Source organism: Mesocricetus auratus, unplaced genomic scaffold, assembly GCF_017639785.1.
Source record: "Mesocricetus auratus isolate SY011 unplaced genomic scaffold, BCM_Maur_2.0 Super-Scaffold_100007, whole genome shotgun sequence".
Lineage (NCBI taxonomy): Eukaryota > Metazoa > Chordata > Mammalia > Rodentia > Cricetidae > Mesocricetus > Mesocricetus auratus.
The window spans coordinates 51,559,525-51,579,778 of NW_024429191.1; the positions used below are offsets into that span (position 1 = coordinate 51,559,525).

The 20,254-nt window shown below is 38.9% G+C and overlaps 1 protein-coding gene across 2 annotated transcripts in view; it reads left to right on the top strand.

The window, feature by feature from the left end:
* The window catches only part of Ube2g1 (ubiquitin conjugating enzyme E2 G1), a 71,898-nt gene that overhangs the window by 35,726 nt on the left and 15,918 nt on the right, over positions 1 to 20,254 (top strand). For both annotated transcript variants that reach the window (XM_040749094.1, XM_040749093.1), the window contains exons 2-3: positions 9,383 to 9,485; positions 15,681 to 15,778. In XM_040749094.1, coding sequence (XP_040605028.1) covers positions 9,383 to 9,485; positions 15,681 to 15,778 — 201 coding nt within the window. The remainder of the gene's footprint in view (positions 1 to 9,382; positions 9,486 to 15,680; positions 15,779 to 20,254) is intronic.

Consider the following 20,254-nt stretch of genomic DNA (forward strand, 5'->3'; position numbering starts at 1 on the left):
ATGACAACTGTCACTACCATCTAGAAAGACTATTTAATACAGAAAATTTGATGAAAACGTTAAGGAGCCAGTGCTTATAGCTTAGGGTAATCTGATATCCGGCACTATATAACCCAGGCTTGGGTACTAACCCAGCTGGAGGATCAGAAGCTCAAGGCCATACTATGCTACACAATGACTTGAGCTACAGGAGACCCTAACTCCTTAAAAAAAAAGTTTCTTAGCTTGGCAGGCATGGTGGTACATACCTTTAATACCAGCACTTGGGAGGCAAAGGCAGGTAGATCTCTTGAGTTTTGAGGCCAGTCTGGTCTGCAGTGACTTCCAGGTGGAGAGGACTACAAGCGAGACCCTGTCTCAAATCCTGCTCTCAAAAATTGCTCAAAGTGTTTGTTGTTGTTATTTTTTCTTTTTTTGAGTTGTTGGACTAGTTTTTCCTTTTTTACTCTTAGTTTATGGTGGCCTATATAGGTTTTTGGAATATATTTATTTTCACATGTTTTCTCACTAAAGATTTTGTAAATTTACTCCCTAGCCCCATATCCTTTTCTTTGTACTTTCATTAAAAAAACTTTTTGTTAATTTTATTCTCTCACTAAAATGAAAGGTGCTTGAGAATATAGACTTCTTGTCATATTCCTGATATACAACCAAAGTAGTTATGAATAGGTAAATTCAAATAAGTTGTCATAAATTAGAGACAAGAACCAAAGGAAATATTTTATTCATTCATTCACTTATTTATTCATTCATTCACTTATTTATTCATTCATTTATTCGTTCATTCATTCACTCACCTATTTATTTTGTTTTTTTGAGACAGGGTTTCTCTGTGGCTTTGGAGGCTGTCCTGGAACTAGCTCTTGTAGACCACTGCCCGACTGGAAAAATTTTTATTATCTTTTTTTTTCCCCTCAGAGAGAAGGTTTTCTTCCTGGCTATCCTGGAACTCCCTTTGTAGACCAGGTTGGCCTTAACTCACTGAGATCTGCCTGCCTCTTCCTCCCAAGTGCTGGGATTAAAGTTATGTGCTACCACAAATTTTTTAAATTTGAAGTTTGGCACAGTGGTGCACAGCTTTAATCCCAGGATTTGGGAGGCAGAGGTAGCCAGCCTGATCTACATAGTGAGTTTCAGGACTGCTCAGGCTATGTTTCGAGAACAGTAAAACTCGAAGGGATCCACCTGCCTCTGCCTCTCAGTAGGTATCAAGAGTATAGGTGTATATTAACACATTAGACTTTAAAGGTCCATGTAAGTGATTTGGATGGATCAGGTGGGGCAGGTATTCTGGCACTCGGGAGTCACAGAATACTGAGTGTTACACAGCTCAGATGGAAAGGTATCCTGGAGCTTGAGAGCCCCTGACAATCACAGGTTGCAGTAAGTTTAGCTACTTACAGCCCTGAGGGAATGGCTTCCCAAGTGTATCAGCTCTGCTCTGGCAGGAGAGGGTCTTCCAGATACGGATTTTTTCCCCCAATGTAGCAGTTTTGCTCCAGCGGGAGGTTTACCGGGCAAAGTTGCTACAGTTTAGCTCTGCTCTTCTCCCGGGAGAGTGGAGAGTAACAACTCGGCTTTGCCAAGGGAAGGTTTCCCTGGGAGAAGTATTACGACCCTGCTTGCTCTGCCCAGGGTCGCCCTCTGTTCCACTGCAGAAGATCTTCACTCAAAGCTGGTCAAAGCAGCTGGACTGGCCAAGCTGAACGTACACAGGGTTTATATAGGGATTCTTGGGGACAGGGGAAGTTTTTCCAGGGTAGGGACTGGTCAGTTTTCAATGCTGAGCTCACATTGGCTAGAGCTCCTACTCAAGGATTGGTTAGTTTTCCAGGGTTAGGGTCAGATTCGGCTCTGGTTTGAGGGCCAAAGTGTGTTTCTTTCTCTGGTCTTCTTTAGCCTTTTGGCTTCAATTTTAGGGCCAGGGTGTATTTCTTTCATTGACTGATTCCAGGGACAAAGTGTGTTTCTTTGGCACTGGTTTCAGGGTCAGGGTACATTTCTTTGGTTCTGGTTACAGGGCCAAAGTGTGTTTCTTGGGCTCTGCTCAGGGTGTGTTTCTTTGGCTGGTCCTTTTCCCTACATTCCATGTTTATTGAGATTGTACATTTTTAATATTTTTGTTATATTTATTTGTGTGTTAGTTTTCTGTTGCTGTGATAGAATACCTTTGTCAGAAGCAACTTAGAGAAGGAAGAATTTATCTTCACTGTGGTTCCAGAAAGTGTGTATAATGTCAAGATTGTGGGAGTGTGGAACATGGCAGCACAAAAGCCAAAATAGGAAGGCAAGACATCACAGTTTTATTCAAAAGCAGGAAGCAGAGAGAACAGGAGCAAATGTGAGACCAGGTTACATAATATCAAAAATTCACCCCTTAGTGATGGGCTTCTTCCAATAAGATCATGTCTCACAAAGTTCTTATAACATCCCTCAAACAGTAACATCAACTGGTGACTAAGTGCTCAAATACTCAAGTTTGTGGGTGACATTTTAGTTTAAACCACTACAGTGTATTCATTGAGTACATGTATGTGCTTTTGTAGAGGTTAGAGGACAACTTGTAGAAGTTGGTACTCTGTACCATGATTTTAGGAATTGAACTTAGATATCAGGCTTGGGATCCCACTGAGCCACCCCACCACCTCAAATTCACCTTTTTAATTTTTCCATGTTAATAACTGTTTTCTGTAGTTAGCTGGAAAAATAGTATTGCTAGCTAAATAAACTTTTCTTTATGAGTGTTTGCCTGCACATATGTATGTATGTATGTATGTTTGTATGTGTACCATGTGTGGACCTAGTGTCTAAGGAAGCTAGAAAGGGCATTGATTGGGTCCCCTGATATTGGAGTTACAGATGGTTGTGAGTTTCCATGTAGATGCTGGATACTATGCAAGAGCAACAGAAACCACTGTGCCATCCAGTCTCTCTTACTTATTAATTTAAAAATATTTATAAATAAGGCTGGGAATGATGGTCTACTCTCAGCATTTGGGAGGCAGAGGCTGTGGATCTCTTGAGTTCAAGGCCAGTCAGGGCTATATAGTGAGACCCTGTTTCAGGAAAAGAAACAAAAGTGTGGCAAAAAGTGTGGCTCGCAGCACATGTGTGCGTGTACACGAGCACATGCATGTGAGAGCAGAGGACAACCTCATATTATCCTCAGGATACTGTATTTCCTTTGAGACTAGGTGATCAGTGAGCCACAGGGATCTCTGGTTTTGGCTTTTTCAAGCTGGGATTATAAAGTTAATCCTAGCAGTTTTATGTGGCTTTTGGGGGATAAAATTCAAGTTCTGGTACTTACAAGTCAAGTGCTTTACTGGCTGAATCATCCTCTTAGCCTCCAGGTATTTTGTTTTGGTTTTTGTTTTTTCGAGACAAGGTTTCTCTGTGACTTTGGAGGCTGTCCTTGGAACTAGCTCTTGTAGATCAGGCTGGTCTCGAACTCACAGAGATTCGCCTGCCTGTGCCTCTCGAGTATTGGGATTAAAGGCGTGAGCCACCACTACCTGGCCAGGTGTTGTTTTTAAGCTTCTTAAATAATTCATTGTTTTCTTTGCAACTTGTGTTTTATTTTATCTCCCCTGTAACTATAAAGATACTGGATAACTATTGCTTCATGCACAGTGCTCAGCAGTGTTCCTGTTGATTGTGGCTATAAGTCTGTGGGACCTTTACAGATCATTTTTACTTTTTCTCTTGCAAAGAAACAACCATCCCCCCCGGCTGTTCTGGAGCTCACTCTGTAGACCAGGCTGACCTCAAACTCAGAGATACACCTGTCTCTGCCTCCCGAGTGCTGGGATTAAAGGTGTGCATCATCATTGCCTGGCTTTCTCTCTCTTTTTAAGAAAAGAGTTACCTTAAATTGATGTATGAGTGTTTTGTCTGCTAAGTTGTAGGTGGAGTTTATCTGTGTGTGTCCTGCAGTAGCTCCCAAATAACCACAAAGAAACTCATTATTAATTGTAAATGCTCAACTGATAGCTTAGACTTGTCTTTAGCTAGTTCTTACAATTTAAATTAACCCATTTCTAATAGCCTATGTGCTGCCTCAAGGCTTGCTTAGGTCATCTATGAACTTCCCATGTTGCTTCCACACCTTGCTTTAGACTCCCTCAGCCTTAGCCCTATTTCCCAGTATTCTCTGCCCCCAAAATTCTGCCTAGCTACTGGCCAGTCAGTTTATTAACAATGAAAGCAACATGTTTTCACAATGTGCAGGGTTATTCTACAGCACTGAGTCATTGCTCTGATCCCCTCAACAACAGTGCTTTAAAATGCATGTATTTGTATTTTTTGCACTAGTATTTGCTATATTCTTATGAATATTTATTCTACAATTGCATGAAAATAGATTACTACTTAGTCATATAAGTATTTTTACCTTATTCAAGTTTTGTTATATTTCTGTGTAGGTGACTGTCAGTCTGTTGTACATGATTTTTTTTTTTTTTTTGTTTTGTTTTTTTTTTTTTTGGTTTTTCGAGACCAGGTTTCTCTGTATTGTTTTGGAGGCTGTCCTGGAACTCGCTCTGTAGACCAGGCTGGCCTCGAACTCACAGAGATCCGCCTGCCTCTGCCTTCCGAGTGCTGGGATTAAAGGCGTGCGCCACCAACGCCCGGCTTTTTTTTTTTTTGGTTTCTCTGTATTGTTTTGGAGGCTATCGGTCCAGCCCAACCTCGAACTCATAGAGATCCGCCTGCCTCTGCCTCCTGAGTGCTGGGATTAAAGGCGTGTGCCACCACCGCCCGGCGTCTTACATGATTTTTCATGTCATCTCAACATAAAACTGAGTCAAATTATTTTTGGTGCTTATCAATTTACTTTTTAAATAAAATCAACATCTTAGTAATTAATCAGTGAGTCAATTAATGTGTAATTACAAAGATTCAATTTAGGGCTTCATGAATCCCAGACAAGTGCTGTTTCTACCACTGAGCATTCCAAGTCCCATTAGAAGAAATAGTGGCATACTAAGGTTTGGATTCATTCCATTCCTTCCTAGCGGAAAATTCTATAGTTCACAGACACTGTTATTTGTTTAACATGTAATTGATATCTGATTATTCTGGTACTTAATTTTTAATTATTCTGTTATAAAAATTGTAAATTTCCTGTTTTCCTTTGAAAAGTCAAAACATAATAGATGGCGGAAATGCTCTGAACCAATCCCAGTATTTCTATCAGTATTTTCAATACAATCTTTGTAGAATTAACCAGTGTAATTCTAGCCAGGAACATTCAGGAGATACATCATTAGTACTAGTTCTGTATTGATGCATAAAAGAACATACAAATGATAGCTCAAGAGATGGCTCATCAGTTAAGGACACTTCTTGTTCTTTCATAGAACCAGAGGTTGGTTTCTAACACCCACATAGTGGCTTACAATTATTCTTAACTCCAGTTTCAGATGATCTGAGACCCTTTTCTGATCTCTGCTGACACCAGGCACACACATGCTGCACATACATACTTTCAGGCAAGACGCTCATACACATAAATATTAAAAAAGAGAGATAAATAGTTGTGGATAAAATATCAGAGGTTTTTTATTAAGCTGGTTGTGATGCTGCACAATTATGTCTTGACTATTTGAGGCCTTAAATAATTTGCAGGCTAGCCTGGGCAACATAGGTAGTTTGGTCTATGTGCGATATGCCTAACATAATTTTTTGTGGCATTCTAGCCTAGGAAACCAAACCAATAAACATTTAAAATTCTGGAGAATGGGTAGGTGATAACAATTAGTACAACTAATAAAGATATTCATCATCAAGGTTGACAGTCAAGTCCTGATATGACCACATGGTGGAAGGAGAGAACCTTGACTTCTACAAGTTTTCTTTTAAACTCCATTTATGTGCTGTGGTACATGTACGTCCTCGTTGAAAACAAACATTTGGAATGGAAGCTAGAGAGATGACTCAGTGATTAACATTTCTGCTTTTGGGGAGAACCTAGGGTCCACTTCCCAGTACCCACATAGCGGCTCCCAGTTATCTGTAACTCCACTTTTAGGGGATCTGTTGCATTTTTCTGTCCTCTAAGGACTGTAAATACTCACATGATTCACATACATACTTGAGGCAAAACACTCATGCAAATAAAGCGAAAAAATTAAAAGTCTTGAGAATCAGTTGAGTTAGAAATGAACTGATTGAGTCAGGGAGATGGCTTATCAGGTAAAGGCACTTGTTACCAAACCTGAGGTCCTGAGTGTTAATTCTCAAAAGCTACATGGTGTGAGGAGAGAACCATGTCTTCAAAACTCAGTGTGTTCTTTCTCCCTGTTATACACAGGAGGGGTGAGGGCTGGTGAGATTTGCCTCAGGCATCTTACTGCTTGAGAACTTAAAGTTCTAATTCTAGGACCTACCTGGTAGAAGAAGAGAATCAACTACTAAAAGTTAATACATGAATAAAATGTAGAAAAATAAGAAAAAAATTACTCACATTTATGTGTAAGAGTGTTTTACTTGAATATATGCCTGTATACCACATATGTGCCCCTGGAGGTGAAATGAGGACATCAACCGGATCGCCAAAACCGGAATTACAGACTCTTGTGTGTGCTGGGAGTCCAACTCAGGTCATTTGGAAGAACAGTCAGTGCTCTTAAGCACTGAGCCATCTCTCTAGCTCCCAACATGAATCTTTAAAAATAAACAAGAGTAGAATTTTATTTTATAATAATTAGCATATAAGTTAAACAGTGTCATTAATGTTGAGTAAGTTGTATCTTTGACTATCTAGATTATATGTATATTTCTTTTTTTTTTTTTTTAAGAAAGACTTTTCTCTGTAGCTTTGGAGCCTGCCCTGGAACTCTCAATAGATCAGGTTGGCCTCCAATTCATAGAGATCTACCTGCCTCTGCCTACCCAGTGCTGGGATTAAAGGTGTGTGCCACCACTGCCTGGCAGGGGCTTCGTTTTCTTATGTGCACATTACCCTGGAGCTTTCAGCTGTGATTTTTTTTTTTGGCAACTAGTCTTTAATGGAACATTTTCCTCATGGGCTGAGACTCAGGGAGTGGGGGGAGGGGGAGGCTTGTAGCAATTCTCATGAGAAACAATAGTTTTGGGGCTGGAGAGATGGCTCAGTATTTTAAGAGTGCTGACTTCTCTTCTAGATGACCTGGGTTCAGTTCCCAGCACCCACGGCAGCTCACAACTGTCTGTAACTCCAGTACTAGTGGATTTAACACCCTCACACAGATATATATTCAGGCAAAAGACCCATGCATGCTTTTTATTTTTTTTAAAAGATGAATTTAAAAAAAGATAGTTTGGATGATATTTGGAGCCGCTTTGTATTTTTTTCAAAGAGGGTGGGGGAGCTATAGGTTTGTTCTTGAGATTATAAAGAACATTGTATTTCTTTGACTATAGGAAGACAGTAGATAACTAACATTTACTATTCCCTAAGATGGGACAGTATTTTGCACTACAGTGTTAGCTTTCTGTGATAAGGAAACGACTGTGACAATAAATTGCTTGTTACATGAGCATGAGAGAAACCCAGTTTGGATTCCCTGAAGGTACTTAAAGTCTGAATACATGTTTTTAAAGCCTGTGCTGCAGGGGTGGAACCAGCTGGAGCTGTGGAGCTCAGTGGCTAGCCTAAGTCAGTGAGCTGCACGTTCAGTGAGAGAGTCTGTTTCAAAAAATAAAATGATGAACAGTTGAAATCTCCAGTTATTGACCTTTTGGCTCCCAGACTCAAGTACTTGGGCATACACACTCACATCTCTTTCTGTTTTGTCACACTACTATGGGTTTTATCCTACTTTATGGATAAGAAAAATAAAACTAAAGAAACTAAAGAAAAAAGGAATGACTTATTTGACAAGGCTAAGGAGACCTGACTTACATAATACCACACACTACACATAACATCTTAAATTCTGACCCAAATTTCCTGTTGTGCAGTGAAACTCAGACTTTCCCAAATGTCCTATCTGAAAATAATCAGTGGGATCAAAGTAGTTTACATAGATACAGTATAGATACAGTTTATCTAATGTCAGCTGTGCTTTTTTGGGGGAGCGGGGGCTGTTTTGAGAGATCGTCTCTGTAGCTTTGGCTGTCCTTGAATTTGCTCTGTAGATCAGGTTGGTGTTAACTCACAAAGATCACCTACCTGCCTCTGTCTCCCGAATGCTGGGATTTAGGCATTCGCCACTATCACCTGGCCAGTTATACTTTCTTTTTGTTTTTTATTTTTTAAGATTTTGTCTATTATATATTTAGTATTCTGTCTGCATGTCTGTCTGCAGGCCAGAAGAGGGCACCAGATCTCATTACTGATGGTTGTGAGCCACCATGTGGTTGCTCAGAATTGAACTCAGGACCTCTGGAAAGAGCAGGCAATGTGCTCTTCAACTGCCAAGCCATTTCTTCATCCCCCAGTTATATTTTCTTAAAACTATTTGAAAAACTCATGTAATGTGCCCATTACCAATAAATCATTATTTTAGTGAGCCCTGTCTCTGTGAACTCTTAAGACCTTTTACTTTTCCTTATCTGCTCTTTGATGATCCTTCATTTTTTTTTTTTTTTTTTTTAGTTTTTTTTTTAGTTTTTCGAGACAGGGTTTCTCTGTGGCTTTAGAGGCTGTCCTGGAACTAGCTCTTGTAGACCAGGCTGGCCTCGAACTCACAGAGATCCGCCTGCCTCTGCCTCCCGAGTGCTGGGATTAAAGGCCCTTCATTGTTTTTTTTTTGTTTCCTTATCTTGCTAATTCCTTGTTTTACTCTTTTTTGTCATCATCCACACTCCATGCCAAAGCACTGTTTAGAAGAGAAAAACCTCATGCCTTTGCTGTTTCTGTAGGCACCCGCTATTCTTAGAGAGCTTTTCCTGTTGAAAACTGTGGCAGACTCTAGAGGGATCAACACACATAAGCAGAAGAGATGGAGCCTCTTCTCTGTGCTCAGAGACTTACGGTCCACATAGGAATTTAATCCAGAAATGTGTGTAAGAGGTATCATGACAAATAGATAGTTAGTGTAAGTAAGAGTTGGTAAATGTAGCAGTCCCAGTACAAAGGTGCTTTTGGTCCTTTTATAAAGGAATTATAAAGTCTATAGCAAAAACTTGATATTTTTGATTTGATTTGACTTTTGGTTTTCTTTGAACTAAAATTTCTGTGGAGAATTGACCTTAGTTATTACCATTTTCACAGGCTCTGTTAAAACCTACCTAGACTGCTAAGACCTTTGTTGGATAGTTTGCTGTACCTGTGGCTTGTAGTATGGAAATGTTGTGGTCATGAGGCAGCATTTTTATTATGACTTATATTTGCTCAAGTTCTGTAATTTACCTGTTAGAGAAAAACTGTTTTAATTGAAATTTTCTTTTTCTGCAGAACTCAACAAAAATCCAGTAGAAGGCTTCTCAGCAGGTTTAATAGACGACAATGATCTCTACCGATGGGAAGTACTTATTATTGGTCCTCCAGATACACTTTAGTAAGTATACTGACTGGAACTGACATCTTCAGGTAGTTACTCTTTTAACTAAAATTATTAAAACTTAAATTTTGAAAATTGATTTTTTTAAAGGAGCAAGCCAAAATGGTTGTATCTAATGTCATTTGTCTTTAATTTGATCATGTTTTGAGCCTTTGTTATGCTTGAAACTCTTTAAGTTTTTAAAATAGAACTTCAGAATTTAGGTACTCTTGCTGCTGGAATTAATTTTTTGTAAAAAAGCCTTTTCTTTCTTTTTTTTTTGGAGATGTGGTTTCTCTGTATAACAGTTTTGGCTGTTGTGGAACTTGCTTTGTAGACCAGGCTGGCCTCGAATTTACAGAGATCTGCTTGCCTCTGCCTCCTGAGTGCTGGGATTAAAGGCACACATCATCACTACCTGGTTTGTTGTACTGTTCTTAATAAGCCTTATCATATTTTTTAAAGATTTATTTATTATGTACACAATTTTCTGTCTGCATGTAACCCTGCAGGCCAGAAGAGGGCACCAGATCTCATTACAGATGGTTGTAAGCTACCATGTGGTTGCTGGGACTTGAACTCAGGAAGAGCAGACAGTGCTCTTAACCACTGACCCATCTCTCCAGCCCACTTTATCATATTATTAAAGAACAAGACTGCAGATTTCTGGAAGGTTTTTGTTTGTTTGTTTTGTTTTTTAAGAGTTGTTCTTTTTTGTTTAATTAATCCATCAATTAATTGTTTTGTATGTGTGTACTGTTTTTGCGTGCATGTATGTCTGTGTACCTTGTGTGTGCCTACTACCTCGGGAGGCCAGAAGATAGCATGGAACCTATAGAGTTACAGATGACTGTGACCTGCCCAATATGTGGTTGCTGAGAATTGAACATAGGGCTTCTGGAAGAAAAGCTTGTGCTCTTAACTGCTCTCAGCTGCTGAGCCATCTCTAACCCCAAAATGTTTTTTACATCTGACGTATTCTGTATATCTGTATCTTAAGAAGACTGAATGGAACTTTTAAGGTCTATTTTAGTAATTTTGTAACCTTGTCTCCACAAAATACATCCAGGAAAAAAAGGTGGTCTGACCCTAGTATAAACTAATGATCACTTTTCTCTAGTTAATAAGATTTAGTATTAGTACATAAAAAAATAACTTATTTCTGACTGCCAGTTGTTGAACCATGAGGGAAATGAGGTGACATTCTCAAAGATATAGCCAAGCAGCAATAAGGACAGATCTAGATCTGTAGTTCTTGGGAGCTGCACTTCTTAGGTTGGTGTAAAAAAGGCGATGATTTGAATGTATCAACATCTATCCCTCAAGCAGTTGTTTTCCACTTCAGTTGTTTTAAAAAAAAAAGTATCCAAAAAACAATGACGGTTTGGTGAAGATTAGGTTGGTAAAAATGTTTGCCATAGAAGTCTGATGACAATCCCCAGAACCAATGTCAAAAACTTAATGTAGTGGCCTGTGTTTATAATTCCAGCACTCCTATTGATAGATGGGAGGTAGAATCAGAAGAATCACCCAGTTAGCTTGGAGTAGTAGCAGACATTGTGACAGAAACAAGAGAGAAGCTGCCTCAAAAACAAGGTGGAAAAGAGGAAAAAAAAGTGGTAGTTCATGTTTTATATTTGAGAAAAGGTAGTTCATAATTTGTTATAGCTATTAGCAATATTTGCATTCATCAGTTTTGCAGTTTTGTTTAAGTGAATTTGATTCTACAAGGAGGTCATCTTGTGGTTTTAGTAGTGTGAAGTGGATAGAGGGGTTGGAAATAAGTTAGTGTGGATTTGAGTAATACTTAACTCCGCCAGCAGTTCACCACCATACAATGGCTTGAGGCCTTAGATCAGAAAAAACACTGTCGCAAAATTCTGTACAAATGTGGTGAGTCCTATGCTCCTCTGTCCTCCCTCTCTGTCACTGGGTTCCTTGAGTTCAACTTAGTGTTTTAGCTGTGGGTGTCTGCCTCTGCTTCTATCAATCATTGGTTGAAGGTTCTGTTTCCCAAACTCTCTGGCAGTAGGATTGTAGGCTGACACTTCCCTGATCCATGTCTAAAATCCATATATGAGTGATTACATACCATGTTTGTCTTTTTGTGACTGGGTTACCTCACTCAGGATGGTTTCTTCTAGTGCCATCCATTTGCCTGCAAATTTCAAGATTGCTTCCCCCCCCCCCCCCCCACTGAATAGTACTCCATTGTGTAAATGTACCACATTTTCTCTACCTACTCTTCAGTTGAGGGGCATCTAGGTTGCTTCCAGGTTTTGGCTATTACAAATAATGCTGTTGTGAACATAGTTGAACAAACGTCCTTGTTGTGTGAATGTGCATCTTTTGGGTATGTGCCTGAGAGTGGAATTGCTGGGTCTTGTGGTAGGCTGATTTCTATTTTCCTGAGGAATCTCCATACTGATTTCCAAAGTGGCTATACAAGTTGGCACTCCCACCAGCAGTGGAGAAGTGTTCCCCTTTCACCACATCCCCTGCAGTATAAACCGTCATTGGTGTTTTTGATTTTAGCCATTCTGACAGGAGTAAGATGGTAATTCAGAGTTGTTTTGCTTTGTTTTGCATTTCCCTGATGGCTAGGGATATTGAACACTTTCTTAGGTGTCTCTCAGCCATTTTAGACTACTCTGTTGAGAATTCTCTATTTAGTTCTGTAGCCCACTTTTTAACTGGACCCTTTGGTGTTTTGGAGACTTGCTTCTTGAGTTCTTTGTAAATTTTAGAGATCAGCCCTCTGTCAGATGTGGGGCTAGTGAATATCTTTTCCCATTCTGTGGGCTGCCTTTTTGTCTTGTTGACTTTGTCCTTTACCTTACAGAAGGTCCCATGTTTTCAGGAGGTCCCATGCATTAATTGTTGACCTCAGTGTCTGTGCTACTGGAGTTATGTACAAGAAGCGGTCTCCTGTACCAGTTCGTTCAAGGGTACCTCCCACTTTCTCTTCTGAGAGGTTCAGTGTGGCTGGATTTATGTTGAGGTCTTTGATCCATTTGGACTTAAGTTTTGTGCATGGTGATCGACATGGATCTATCTGCTTTCTTCTATATGTCAGCATCCATTTATGCCAGCACCATTTGTTGAAGATGCTTTCTTTTTTCCAAGAGCATAGGGGTCAAGACTGGGCTTGTTTAACCCACGGAAACAGCTGACCTGAACAAGGGGGAGCTCTTGAACCCCAGACTGATGACTGGGAATTCAGCATGGGACTGATCCAGACCCCCTGAATGTGGGTGTCATTGAGGAGGCCTAGACAATCTATGGGGCTTTGGGTAGTAAGTAGATCAGTATTTATTCCTGGCATACAAATGGACTTTGGGTGCCCGTCCCACAATGAGAGATGTTCTCTCAGACTGGACTCTTGGGGAGTGCCTTGGCCCTGCCCTGCATGAAATGACAGACTATGGATACCCCCCCGTGGAGGGCCTCACCCGCCCTGGGGAAAGGAATGGGGATTGGGGGAAGGAAGATGGGGTGTTGGCGGGAGGGCACGGAAGGAGGGGAGGGAGAGAGTGAGGGTCCTGGGATTGACATGTGAAGCAACCTTGTTTCTAATTTAAATTTAAAAATAAAATCAATTAAAAAATGTCTTGTGAGCTATTTTGTGATGGGATCACTAACCTTAATTTAGCCACTAGAGGGCACTTCACTATTTACAGTCTATGTAATCACTGGCTAGTACATCCCAAGTGTTACTTTTAAGACTGATAGTTTATTATTTAGTCCTTTTACCCATCTTCACCTAGCATAAATTTTTATTACTCTTGTATCCAGTACTAAATTTTCTAGTGCTGTTTAGATTTTTCTTAGCCAGGCATGGTGGTACATGCCTTTAATACCAGCACTTGGGAGGGAAAACACAGGCAAACTTTTGAGTTTGAAGTTATTCTGGTCTGTAGAGAAAATTCCAGGACAGTCAGAACCTTGTCTTGATTAAACCCCCCTCCTCAAATTAAAAAGTTTTCTTCTGCATGTACCATTTGAAAATGTTGATGTGTGTGCTATACTTTATGATACAGAAAGGGCAGCCTTAAAAAAAGATTTTTAAAAATATGTATATGTTCATTTCTCTGAATGAGTTATATATACATCATGTGGGTGCAGGTGTCCCTACAGGCTAGAAGAGGGCATTGAAGCCCATGAAATTGGAGGAACAGGCAGTTGTGAGTTCCCTCAAGTGGATACTGAGAACTGAACCTTTGCAAGAGCAGTAAGTGCTCTTAACTTCTGTGTCACTTCTCCAGCCCTATGTCATTCCTTTTTCATGCTTAGGTGTTTTACTATCTTTACTGCCCCCCCCCCCACTTCTAAGTAATTTCTATTGACTTAATATTTGGAGACAGGCTCTCATGTATCTCAGGCTGTCCTTTAACAACTTCCTAATTATTGGAGGAGGACCTATTATTCCTAATTGTATTTCTGCTAGTGCCCTTTCATTTCATGACTTTGAAAACAAGTTGGGTTTCTCCCCTTTTTAAAGCCCTTAATTTGTATTATATCTAGCCCCCTCCTAATACCTCCCCCAAATAGAAGAAAGGAAAAAAAAAAGCCCAGATCTTACTGTGTTTCTCAGGCTGGTCTGGTACTTACTGTGTGGCTTAGGTTTGCCTTAAACTCTCAGGAGTTACCTTTCTTGTAGCTTACCAAGTTTGATATTGACAGGCATGCACAACCACACCCAGCCTCTCCATCTTTAAATGTTAATTTTCTCTTTCAGATAGTTTTGTTTATTGTTCTTGTACTTTACCATCCTTCTATTTAATCTTTTATGGAGGTTTTTCTTATTGCTTTATCAAGTTTGATGCTTTTTTTAAAGCTCTGAGCCCCCAGTTAAATATTTGATATTAAGAGCATCCCCAATTAATATGTATGTATATGGTTATTTTGCCTGAATGTATATTTATACATTGTGTGCATGTAGTGCCTATGAAGACCAAAAGAGGGTAGGGTGTCTGATAACTCTGTAACTAGAGTTACAGACTGTTAGTCTCCATGTGTGTGCCGGGGATTGAAACCCAGTCCTGGAATTATTAGCCAGTGCTCTTCCGTTGCTGAGCCATCTCTCCACCCCCTTCTCTCTTTAAAAAAAAAAAAAAAGTTGTTTGTATATGCTTGCACTATACTGCCAGTATGGTGGTGAGTCATTTTTCTCTCTCTGCCTTTGCTTAGGTCTCTATGTGACTAGTGCCTTTACATATACAGTGTTCCTGCTGACTTATTTCTCTTTATCAAACTTAAAATTTTATTTTGTTCAGAAAGAAAAGGCAGTGGAATTTATAATTAAAAATTCAACCTGTACTAAAATGTTCAAAGCACAAAGTAAAGGATCCTGTATCTTACATCCTACATTTAATCATGGTTATATGTAATGTTGTGTTCCTGTTTTTGTGTCAGTATGCAAACATCTATTCCCGTGTTTTTAAAAATTGCTTGTTAGTGTCTCTGCTTCCCAGTGTTGGGATTAAAGGTGAGCACCACCATGCCCAGCTCATGAAATTCTTAATAGAAGTTTTTCCTCCTAGGTGGTTCTAGGGTCAAGTGGATAATAAAAACTAAACAGGAGACATTCCACATTTCATTTTGATAGTGGGTAGTATATTGAACAGTACAGACAGAAAATATTTATCAATAATGCAGAGGTTACCACTCTGGAAAGTCAGTAGTATAAAACCTCCTTGGAAGATGTTTGTGTTTATTATTTTTTTCCTAATGGGCATATGAGTACCAAATGAAGTTTTATAATATGATGGAATGAATAAACAAGTAGATAAATAGAAGTGTCAGTCTACTCCCAGATAGGGAACCACAAAATGTGCTTAAACTTTGAGATGAGAAAGAGGTTGATGGGGATTCTATATTGGAACCAATATAGAAAATTCAACAACATGAATCATACAGACAAGATTAAACTCCCTGAATTTCATTTGAGGACATGCACTGAAAAGACTTGTAGCATAACACTAGTGTGATCTGATTTGGACACATATTTCCAGTGGTTCCTTTTACAAACCATCATAAACACTAGCTTGTTAAATTGTATTTATCATGGTTTGTTAAACTATGTGTTTGCAGGGGACCATAATTATTTTTGTCTTTCATTTTGTTGGTTTATTTCTTGTATTTTGTGTGATTGACTGTATTTATAAGGAATAACTTAAAGTTATGAACTTGTTTTTCTTTTCTTTTTTCCAGTGAAGGTGGTGTTTTTAAGGCTCATCTCACTTTCCCAAAAGATTACCCCCTCCGGCCTCCTAAAATGAAATTCATTACAGAGATTTGGCACCCAAATGGTAAGTTTTCTAGTTTTACTTTCACATTTGCAAATAAGATGATTTGTAATTAATGATTTCATAGCAATCTCAGTGAGATTGCTCTGGGATTTCATGTTTTTGTGCATGTGATTGTGTACTGTACTCTAGAGATAAATATGAAGATTTTTTTTGTTTCTTTACTTGGTTTTCTGCTCTTTTGGAAATGAGGTGTGACAAATTTGAGTTCCAAGTCAACCCAGACCTCACTATATATCTCAGGCTGGCCTTGAACTTTTGATAATCTTTTGCCTTGGGCTGCCAAGTGCTTGGATTACAGGCAAGAGCCACTACCATTAGAAAAAATACCTTTTTAGGACACGGTTTCAGGGTTGGGAATACAGTTCAGTTGGTGGAGTACTTACTTAGCATGCAGAAAACCTTGCAATTGTTATCCAACTTTTCATAAAATGGTTATGGTGATGCAAACTTGTAATCTTCTAGCTACATAGCAAAGAACATTGTAGAGGTATTTCTCATAATCTTATTAAATAGCATTATTCATATTATCCAAACGTAGCAATAATACCAATGCCTATCATTGAAAATAAAAACCAAATGTTGCAGATACATATAATGCAACATGATTTGGTAACAAAAAAGGGAAGTTTTGTGGGGACTGGAAAGATTGCTTAGCAGATAAGTATATAATGTTCTTTCATGACCAAAGATGAATTTGAAGAATTCATTGGCTGTCTCATAAAACCACATGTAGAGGATCCAATGCCTTTGACATCTGTCCTCACATGTACAGTCACACACAGAGGCATATGCATACATGGAAAGCAAATAAGTTTTTCAAAGAAATGAAGAAATGGGAAGGATCATTTAATAATTCCACTGATATGAAATTTCTATAACATGCAACTCTGAAGACTTAGCATATTAATAGTTGTTTTAGATTGCTAGAGATTTTAGAGGGGAGGAAAAGGGTCAGTATTAATTGTACAAGGTTTCTTCTGGAGATGATGAAAGTGATTTGTTGTATGACTCAGTAAGTGTATTATATAGAAGCAATTAGACTGTATGCTTCAAATAGTTGTATAGCATGATGCGTTTTAAGGTTTTTATGGGGATACCTGGTAAGATTGTTCAGTAAGCAAAAGTTCATGCCATGTAAAGCTGGATCCCATGTTGAGGTTGAGGTCTCTGAGCTATCCTTTGGCCTCTACACTTGAGCTATAGCACACATGCGCACACATATACTCAATAATAATAATAAATTTCAAAAAATACTATATTGCAAATAATAATTCGTGTAGCTTAGATGTATTCCAGTTTGGAATGTTTGATTTGCTTATTTGCTTGTTTGTTTTTGAGACAGGTTATCACTGTGTAGCCTCAGCTAGTCTGAAGTTAGCTATGTAGACCAGGCAGGCCTGAAATTCAGAAAGGCCCGAGATTAAAGGTGTGTACCACCATACCCAGCTGTCAAAGTATTTTCCAGTGGATTTAGAATGAAGAGGAATAAAGCCAGTTCTAAAGAACATTGAGATGAAAGGGAAAAAGCAACAAGCAGACCAAACATTATATACAGGAAAACAAGCATTTTGGCAAAATCAGTGTAAATATTAAGTGTGTAGCTAACTAAAGAGTTACAATAGTTATTTCATAGAGAGCATAGTTGTCTCCCAACATGTCTTTGGAAAAGTTAATTAAGTCAGAGATCATTAGAATTTAAACAGTATCAGTATCGAAGAACTTTACTCCTAAGTAAGGCAGTGATGGAATCATATCTGCGTATTTCTGATGACTATATACATGACAAACTTCTTTAAAAGTGTAATTTGACCTTTCATCCCAGCACTTGGGAGGCAGAGGCAGGTGGATTTCTGTGAGTTAGAGACCAGCCTGGTCTACAAGAGCTGGCTCCAAGACAGCCTCCAAAGCCACAGGGGGGAAAAAAGTACAATTTGAACTTGGCAGTGGTGGTTGAACTTGGCAGTGGTGGTACATGCCTTGAATCCCAGTATTGGGGAGTCAGAGGCAGGCCTGATCTCTGTGAGTTCAAGGCCAACCTGGTCTACAGAGTGAGTTCCAGGACAACCAGGGGTTGTTATACAGAGGTTTGAGGTAGGGTATCTGTGTGTTATTTGGCATGATTCTAATTTTGGTCATAGAAACATGATTTCTACCTGGAATGAATGAACCTTGATGAAGCTATGCTAATTGAAATATGACAAACTGAAAAGAACAAAAATGTGTGATCGTGTGATTTTGCTTCTATAAGATACTTCAGTAATTGAAATAGGGAGAACAAGGGTGTTTCTGGATACTGAAGAGTTGGGGAAAATGAAAGTTTAATCTTAGCCTAGAAATGATAGAAATTGTAATTTCATCTTTTGTATATATTACAATAAAAATAAAATTCATGTCAACCAGTGTTTCATAATAGATATGTCTTAAATTTGTTCTCATTTTTGAAGTGATACAAGAAAATAAAAGACCTAAGACTCTAAAGATTTACATCTAAAATGTTTTAATAGTCTAGACTAATAGTTATTTTTTATAAGCCATTGGGGGAGGGCTCTGAGTCAGGGCTTTTTTTAAGCTTTGACTGTCCTGGCACTGGTTCTTTGCCTGTCTTTGCCTCCAGAGTGTTGGGAGTAAAGGTGTGTGCCGCCACCACCTGTTTTAAGAGCCATTTTCTTTAAAAACCCTCGTTATCATTATTATTGTTGTAGGGTCTGCTCATTCACTCACTCACTCATTCATTCATCCATTCATTCATTCATTCATTCATTCATTCATTCATTCATTCATAGACAAAGTCTTCTAGCCTTGGCTGGCTTTGGAACTTACAGAGATCCCCTTGCTTTTGTCTCTTGACTTGCTAGAGTTAAAGGCACGAATTACTACACTTTGTTATTACTATTAATTTATTCTATTTGTATGGGTGTTTTTCTTGCCTGTAGATAGGTCCTGTGCACCTGGTACTGGCAGGGGCCAGAAGTGGGCATTGTATACCCTAGGACTACAGTTACGTTCTCTGGAAGAGCAGCTAGTGCTGTTAACAATTTGAGTAATCGCTCTAGCCCGATTAATGATTTTTTTTGTGGGGGGGCGTACAGGGTCTCATATATACCAGGCTGGCCTCAATCTTGTTAACCTTCCTACTTCCACTTCGTGACTGCTAGGCTTATAAACTGATTTACGGGATGCTGGGTGTGGAGTCAGGACTCTGTTTGCTTGCTGAGCTATATATATATATATATATATATATAAACCCTTCAATTCCCCCTCCAAATCTTGGTCTTAAATAGCTTTCTTCATATTTAATCCTTTTTGTAAACTTCATATTTTGTAATAAGTATGGAGAACAAAATAATAATTTCCATTTTATTGGATTTCACATAGCCATAGGAATGGGTTAGGAAGAGGAATCCCAGTTACAGGAAAGTGTTTGTATAAATCATCAAAGACATGAATGGGTCTTGTCTGTCATTTTGATTATGTCAGGAGTAATTTTGCTTTACATTAGAGCTTGTAGAAGAATGCTTGCATTTCTCCCCTCCCTTTCCCTCCCCTCCCTTCCCCTCCCTTTCCCTCCCCTCTCCTTCCTTCCCCTCCCCCTCTCTCATGTACTTTGACTCTGAGATGGGGTAGAGGATTGCTAACAGTTCAGGGACAGCTGCAGAGTTAGCCTTTTTCTTTTCTTGTTATTTATGCAGTGTTCTGCTTGCAACTATGCCTGCAGGCCAGAAAAAGGCACCAGATCTTGACAGATGGCTGTGAGCCACCATGTGGTTGCTGGGAATTGAACTCAGTACCTCTGAAAGAGCAGCCAGTGCTCTTAACCGATGAACCATCTCTCCAACCCCCAGGCCCTTTTCAAAAACAACAAATAAACAAGCAAGCATATACAAGTCATTTACTGGTGGAAAAAAATTGTACTAAGAAAGTTTATTTAATCTTACTTGTTTTCTAAACTTTCTCAAGAAACAATAGTGTGTCTGTTTGTGTAAGAAGAAATTTACTGCGTTACTTTTATTAATAGGGTGTTTTGATTGTTTGGACATGTTTATGAATTAACACTGGGTTTTGACAGCGTTTACTTTTTGATAAAATAGTGCAGAGGTAAGATACAGTTGTGTCATTATTTATTCCCTATAAAATTAAGAATATTTTGTATTTCTACTCCAATTACTCCAATGACTGTTACTATTAGTAACTTGAGTTTAAAATGAATTTATGGAAAAGCAGCCTTTATTTTAATGCTTTTGTATTATGTTTTTAGGTAGCTCTCTAATGATTTATTTTATGTTATGATTGTTCTGCCTGTGTTTATGTATGTGTATCATATGCCCATGGAAGTCAGAAGGTGTTGGGTCCGCTGGAACTGGAGTTACAGATGGTTGTGAATTGCATGTGGGTTAGGAATTAATTTAGGTCCTCTGTAAGAGCAACCAGTGTTCTTAATTACTGAGTCATCTCTCAAGCTCCTATTTTAATATTTTT